The following is a 7,082-nucleotide window of genomic DNA, read 5'->3' as shown; positions in this document are numbered from 1 at the left end:
CCCCCCCCCGCGTGAGACAGCCACAGGGGGAGAAGGGAGTGGAGCTTGCCATTTTGGCTGTGGATGGACAGACAGTTCTGTTGAGGAAGCGAGTTCTGGAGAGGAAACAGAACGGCAGCATCTGCTAGTAGCTGCTGCTCATGCAGCCTCTCTCCCCCGCCGCCTCCAGCCCGGACAAGGCGGGCTTCATGCAGGCTTGCGAGAGTGCCTACTCCAGCTGGAAGTTCTCAGGGGGCTTCCGCACCTGGGTCAAGATGTCGCTGGTGAAGACCAAGGAGGAGGATGGGCGGGAGGCAGTGGAGTTCAGGCAAGAGGTAAGTGGCCCTGGGTTTGCTGCTGGGGTGGGGGACCTTTGCACCCAGGAATTGGCGCCTTCCATGATGGCCAGCTGGGCAGGGAGCAGCAGTCACTGCGCCCTGCAGAAAGGCTGTCACTCGTCTTGGTGTCTGATGCTGGCTGCCGTACCGCTGCCTGCAGCTTGGCAGGTGATGACTCGAAGAGACTAGAGCAGCAGCGCCCAGGATCCAGTGTAGGGACCCGCTGGGATGCGGCGGCACTGCTGGCCGGCTTCTTGTGTTTATTATTGTTCTGTTGTTGAACGCTCAGCTGTATGCAGCGTAAGTGTAGCAGCAGCACCGCACGTCCCATCTCTTGTGCATTCGTAAGTGTACACGTGCGGACACTGGCTTCTGTAGCGACAGGAGGTCAGCTCAGAAGGAGGTCAGCCCCTGGCTTGGAGCCAAGCCTCTCCTGGGGGTGGGGCTCGGGAAGATGTGTGTGGTGGCAGGGATGGAGATGGGGTGGTCACCTGGGCTTCTGCCCCTCATACAGCTCCAGGCACTTGCACAAGCCCTCCTCAGCTGGCCCCACAAAGGCTCTGGGGAAAGAAGTGTTACCTCATCTACCTTGGAGCCAGGTGCAGCCTACATAGTCTGACACTTGGGGTCTGAATGAAAGGCTGAGCACACCAGCAAGCCCATTCTTAATGCCTCCTAGTATTGTCTGAGTTGGAAGTTGTGGGCTCTTTTGAACAAAACTCAAATGTGCTTACCTTTGCTTCAGAGTTTGGGATTGACCCTCAGCCCTAGGCGTGCCACATAAGGCAGCCAGTGCGAGGTCACATGGTAGCCCTGTGCTGTGGGCTGGGCCAGATCTGCCTGTCTGTTAGCTGCCCAGCTGCTTCCGAACTTGAAGCCAGAGTGCACGCTGTGCCTACTGAGCTCGCTTTTGCAGGAATGTGTAGCTGCGTGGCTCTGGGAGCTGAGCCTGGAAGGGTTGAAATACCCAGCTGCCAAGATCAAGTATTTTCTAAGATTTGGGATTTTTATTGCTTTTACTTCTGACTGATGTCTGGCTTAACAGTGAGTGTGGACGCCTGATAACAGGCTTCACTAACAATCCAACACACCTGTGCATCCCGGCGCCTAGTGTTTCCCAGAGAGCCGTAGAAGCCATGGGACAGTGTTTGTCATGGGTACGGCTCAGGAGCTGAGTAAATGAAGGTTTTCCTGTGCATCCCACTGCAGAGATGATGTTGGGAGAGCCACAGTGTGGGACCCTTTGTCTGCTCTGTCCTTTCTGGGGCCAGCCAGGGGGGGCCCCAGGTGTAACTCTCCTCTGTGTCTTAGACCAGCGTGGTTAACTTCAACGATCGGAGGCCAGCTGCCGAGAGGAGCGCTCAGCTGTTCTTTGTGGTCTTTGAATGGAAAGATCCTTTCATCCAGAAAGTGCAAGATGTGAGTGTGGCTTGTGGTAACGAGGGCCAGTTCCCCATTGTGCTGCCCACGGGCTCATTCCTGCGGGTTGTCCACCTGCTGTCCTTGTCTTGTTAGAATATGAAACAACTGAGCTTACCTGCTTGGCTAGACACATTGTGTCTGTGAAGGTGGCAACCTCATCCTGCCCGCCATCATTTTCCTGGGATCTAGCAGCGTGCTTAACAGAGTGGCTGCTTCATAGTGATACTAAAATGGAAAGCATTTGCATCGAGATTCCTACTACAAGTCACTCGTTCTTAATGGTTTTCTGTAGGGTAGCTATTATTTGGGGTAAGTGAGAGCAGAACGGTACAGATAAAGTATCAGTGCCACATTCTCAGACTCACAGTCTCAGAAAAAGCGTTGGAAGGTTTGCTATAGGAACATTATTGATGCAGCACCCCTGGGCTCGTCCCTAGTAACTGGCATTCCCATTATCACAGCGTCATCACATCATCACTTCTTGACACAGTCATGGCTGCAGGACAGTCCAGAGCCTAGACATGAAAGCTTCGGACCCAGGTGGGGTGGGGGCTCCCATCGCCACCCATTGGCACTGTGAGGGAACAGCGGAGGAGAACGGTAGAAGGTGCCTCACCTGTGCGATGCGCACTAGCGTGCTTACCCACAGCCCTCCTGCTGAGGCCAGTAGCCCATACCTAAGGTTGCCACTCAGCTGCTGCCTATGTCAACCGCTCTGCCCGCTCAGGCTTACAAGGGGTGGAGTCGCAAGTCCAGCACAGCCCCTCTGCCTTAAAGAGCTTACAGCAGTGCGGGAGCAATCTTTTGTTTTAAATTACTAATGCCAGGCGCTAAGTAAGTGGGAGGAGTTTGTAGGATAAAGAGCTCCGCTGCTCCCCTGGAGGGTCTTAGCCTGGTGATGGGAGAGGGCGCAGCACTTGTGAAGTGTGCATCAGTCTAGATGGGAGGCAGGAGAGGAGCGGCAGAAACGGAGGCAGCCATGGGGTGGGCAGGAAGCAAGAGGAATGGCCTCCTCGCGGGCTGGGTATGGTTTTAGGGAAATTTACCTCAGAGCAGAGTACCTTACATCTGGGTCACACAAAACCAAGCACAGCTCAGTCCTAAATATATTTGTGCAGAAATTCTCAGGAGCCACTTTCTCTTTCAGAATCACTATTATAGTGAGGGGTTCATAGCTTGGGCCTTGGTCTCGCTGGGGGACAAGAAAGGTGTAGAAAGGTGTAGAGTGACTATAGTGTGCGTTTCATCGCCCAGGTGTTTTTCCTATGGTCTTCATCCCCTGGGAAGGAGTGGAGTTTGACAGAAACAGGAGCGTGACTGACTGAAGCAAGCTGTGCCTTGTGTTTCTCTTTCACAGATAATCACAGCCAATCCTTGGAACACAATCGCTCTTCTTTGTGGGGCCTTCCTGGCATTATTTAAAGCATCAGAGTTTGCCAAGCTGAGTGTGAAGTGGATGATCAAAATAAGGAAGCGACACCTTAAAAGAAGAGGCCAGGCACCAAACCACATAAGCTGAGGCTCTTGTCGCTCACCGACCTGCTCACACCCTCGGAAGTCCTCATCGCTTCCGCTGCACCCACCACGCGCCAGTCCTCCGGTACTCACTGGAAGCAAAGGACCTTGCAGGGAGGAACAACCTGGCAAACTAGGATTTCCAGTGTGGCCCGGAAAAGGGAGACCGACCGGAAGCTGTTGAAGTATTTAAATTATTTTAAGTATTTAAATTATTGACAAACATTTTATAGCATTGCCTTGCACAGTTGGGCAGAAGATGCTTTTCTTCCTTTGTTGCTCACTGTGTAAAGCTGCAGCAGGGTAATTAGGGCTTTATACTTTTTTTTAAATGTTTTTTTAAGTGGAGAAGAAAGTGTGATTTTTCCTTCTCCAAAAGTCACAGCAAGCTGTGTGGGCCCTGCTTTGGAACCTTGCGCTGTACATGGAGGACAAAGCTGATGACATTCGCCATCTGTTGTCCAGCCTCTGACCACCTTTCTCATTTACTAATGAGACTTTAAAGCTACTAGGAACTAGGGATTACATTTCTTATGGCCTGACTAGCCGCCTGCTTCTGCGGCTGGAGTCAGTGTTGATGCAGAGTTCAGAGGGACAGTCAAAAGCACTAGATGTAGACAGCAGGCGCCAGTGTTCTGATGATTTCATCTGCAGCTCAGTAAAGGCTGGGTCAGCACAAGGGATGAGCGTGCCCAGGTGAGGGGCTGCTGTCCACGGGCACCAGTGCTCTTCCTGGTAGGAACCTGGATGCGGGCACCCACTGCCTCGCCCCGAGCCATGGCAGCCACTTCCAGGGAGGAGGGTTGGTCACGGTGACCAATGGCAGGTGGCCAGAAAGGGGGAAGGCCACACCCCGACACTGAGCTGGTTGCAAGGCACTGTGGCCTGCACCGCCACTGTCAGGACCACCCAGTGACCCCTGACCCTCAGAGCTATGGCCTGCCCTGTGGCAGTGAGTACCTATAAAACCAGGTATGGTGTGTGCCGGCTGCCGGAAGGTTATACAAACATGCCCACTGCATTCCGAGGACATGGCAGCATTTCCTGAATTCATGAATTTGGCTTTAGTTTATTCAAAGACGAATAACTTTAATGAGTAAGTTCGGCTTTTGGGGGGCTGAATTATTAAAAGTGAATATGTGAAGAAATCCCACCTGCTACTTTTCTCTCCAACAATACTTAAGCATTCAGATTTTAGTCTGGTCTCCGTCAAACCTGACTGGAGGACAGATGCAAAGCCACGCGTGAAAGTGTGCATTCAGCTGGATGTGGTATTGCATACGGGTAGTCGTACTCTGGGAGGCTGAGGCAGGAGGATCCAAAGCCTGGGCGACTTAGACCCTGCATCAGAATTTAATAGAACAGCAACAGCCGGGGATGTAGCTCAGTGAGAAGGCTCTGGATTCAGTCCCAGCGTTCCAATAAATGAAAAGCCCCATTATGTTAACACTAGAAAAACAGATGTGGCTTGTGTGTGTGCCAGAAACCAAACTGGGGACCTTGCACTTTTTTTTTTTACTACTGAGCAACATATCTCCAGGTCCAGTGTGTTTTTCCTAAAGCAACTTTTGAGGCCAGGGCTGATGTTCAGGGCTACATGCTCATCAAGTGTGAGGCCCTGGCTTTGAGCCCCAGCACAAAAACACCTGCCTTAAAACCTCACAGCTCACTTTACTATAAAATAGTGCTGTGACATGGTTTGCTTTGGTGAACGTACTATTTGTTGTGGAAATATCTATGTCTTAGGTGTAAGAGATAATTCAAAAGGGGGCATTTTTGTTCAAAGAAAAAACTTTTAGTTGCAATCTGACAAAATCCATTCTGGCTGCCCTCAGTGAATTGCCCTCACCTTCCACCGACCTTTACTACTGTCGTCCCCCCCCCCCCCCCCGTGGGGCCTGGAAAGAACCCGCCGCATGTGGCCAGAAGGTGGGTCTTGGACAGTTGCTCCAGAGTGCAGGTAAAAGCCCTGTCACCGTCCTAGAAGGGAGCTGTTCCTTCTGGAGCCAGGGAGAGCAGAGAGGATGCTCAATGCCCGAGCACGGCGCAGGGCCTGTGCTGGGTTTTCACTGTGGTAAAGCAGCAGCTGAAAACGGGCTACAGTGACATCTCAGGCTGCCATGGCCACAGCCCGCCTGCTGGTCACAGGAAGTGAACCTGAGAGACATTACGGTGGAAGGACAGCCTAGAACTTGGGAGCTTTATAAAATGGTCTGTAAAACGTTCTTTGGTTAGTGGCTGAAAACTAATCTGTGCAATCTTCCTGCTTTTAGCTGGAGGTCACCCCACTGCTTCTGGGTGTGTCGCTTAGGGCTGAAGAAAGCAAAGATGACGTAAGGCAAAATACAAACATAGACTTTATTAAACGCTGCTCAGTCCCCCAATGAAGAGCTTCCATTACAAAACAGTTTCCACACAACTGCAAGTTAGCGATTGGAATGGTACTCTGATAAGAAAAGATGTGAGAAATACCTGACCAGGTAAAAACATACAAGACCTCTATGGAGCCAGCTTTTCAGTGCTCTACAGAGGAAGCCTAGCACTTCCTTTAAGGCCAGGCCACGACAGCTGGCGCTGTGCACCCCCACTCGGGGACTTGCAGCCTCCACCCCGGTGGGGTGAGCCTGGAAAGGCCCTGCCTCCAGCCTCTGGGCAGAGAGGAATGGACGAGGGGCAGCGGCGCCCTGGGGCACTACAGGTGCAGGGTGTTGGTGAGGAACACTCAGGAGTTTTGGTTTACTTTCCCAGCTTTTATTAAAATTTGTGCTTTAAAAGCCTGGAGAGCGAAGGTTTTACTCAAATTCCAGAAGACAGTAACAGCTTCTGATAGGGCGGGCTCAGGGCAGGAATCCCACCAATGTGTTTCTCGGAGAGACGAAGGCAAGAGGAAGGGTGTACCTTAGTTTATTTTAGGAAATACTCTGTCCTAGGATATAACTAAGGTTTGCAGCAGTGTGAAAAGCACATTATAGAAGGAAAACTATACAGAGCAGACTGCTTGATCTGTGTGCAACACAATCAAAAAAGAATTCAAGTCATAATTCTTACCACTCCCATAATTACCTCACTCGTAGATGATAAAATTCATTCGTTTCTGTGAAACTTCAGAAGTGACACAATACATCAATGATTAGACAAAAGGTTACAATATACTGTGGCCATGATATAGCACAGGGCTGTTTAGTCCGTATATGTTTTCATTTACAGTTGCCAGAAAAGACTGGCCTTTTCATTATACTGATGAGGTTTGCTTTGCAGTTTTTCTGTATTTAAAACGTGTACAAGACGGTGCTGCCCTGCAGAGGCGCAGGCCGCTTCTACTCTGCGCTGGTGCTGCCAAGGAGGCTATGCATGTGGTAAGCACTGTTCTGCTTTTCTAGGGCTTTCTTTAGCTTTAGCTCTTCTAATTTTTTCCACAATTCTTCACGTTCTAATTCCTTCTTTTTCTCTCTGTAGAAAAGCAAAATTTTGTGATTAGAAATTAAAAATATTAGAAGCAAAGCGAAGATGCTGTCCGGCAGCTGTCACAAAACACACCAATGTCTACATTTCACCTGTGTCCCTGCACCACACTTGAATAGCTGTGGTCCTGTCTGGGTCCACGTGTGGTCAGCGTCCCTTGTGCAGGGTGAACATGACTCTTGTGTTCCTCCCAAGGACCGACAGGGGCTCTGCTACTTTCTCATGTCGGCTTCCTGCAGTGGCCTGAGGTACAGACAGGACGGAGCTGCCCCCCGCAGGACTCGCCCTTCTGGCCATCCCCCAGCCACTGTTTGCATGTTATTCTCTCCTGTCTCGTAGGTGGAGTGAAAATCAAAACACTTCTAA

General features: G+C 50.9%; 2 protein-coding genes across 3 annotated transcripts in view; one reads left to right on the top strand and one right to left on the bottom strand.

The window, feature by feature from the left end:
* Tmem206 (transmembrane protein 206) overlaps nucleotides 1-4,276 on the top strand; it is a 27,941-nt gene extending 23,665 nt beyond the window's left edge. The window contains exons 6-8 of one of the 2 annotated variants that reach the window (XM_004626853.2): nucleotides 170-314; nucleotides 1,629-1,736; nucleotides 3,097-4,276. In XM_004626853.2, coding sequence (XP_004626910.1) covers nucleotides 170-314; nucleotides 1,629-1,736; nucleotides 3,097-3,258 — 415 coding nt within the window. In that variant the 3' untranslated portion in view covers nucleotides 3,259-4,276. Of the gene's footprint in view, nucleotides 1-169; nucleotides 315-831; nucleotides 1,315-1,628; nucleotides 1,737-3,096 lie in introns of those variants that run through there. The other variant, XM_023710178.1, reaches the window with a different exon arrangement.
* Nucleotides 4,277-5,588: 1,312 nt separating this feature from the next.
* The window catches only part of Ppp2r5a (protein phosphatase 2 regulatory subunit B'alpha), a 55,771-nt gene continuing 54,277 nt past the window's right edge, over nucleotides 5,589-7,082 (bottom strand). Inside the window, exon 13 of the mRNA XM_004626852.3 lies at nucleotides 5,589-6,704. Coding sequence (XP_004626909.1) covers nucleotides 6,572-6,704 — 133 coding nt within the window. The 3' untranslated portion in view covers nucleotides 5,589-6,571. The remainder of the gene's footprint in view (nucleotides 6,705-7,082) is intronic.

This window comes from Octodon degus, unplaced genomic scaffold (assembly GCF_000260255.1).
Source record: "Octodon degus isolate 3935 unplaced genomic scaffold, OctDeg1.0 scaffold00017, whole genome shotgun sequence".
NCBI lineage: Eukaryota > Metazoa > Chordata > Mammalia > Rodentia > Octodontidae > Octodon > Octodon degus.
This window is presented reverse-complemented; position numbering and strand designations above follow the sequence as displayed.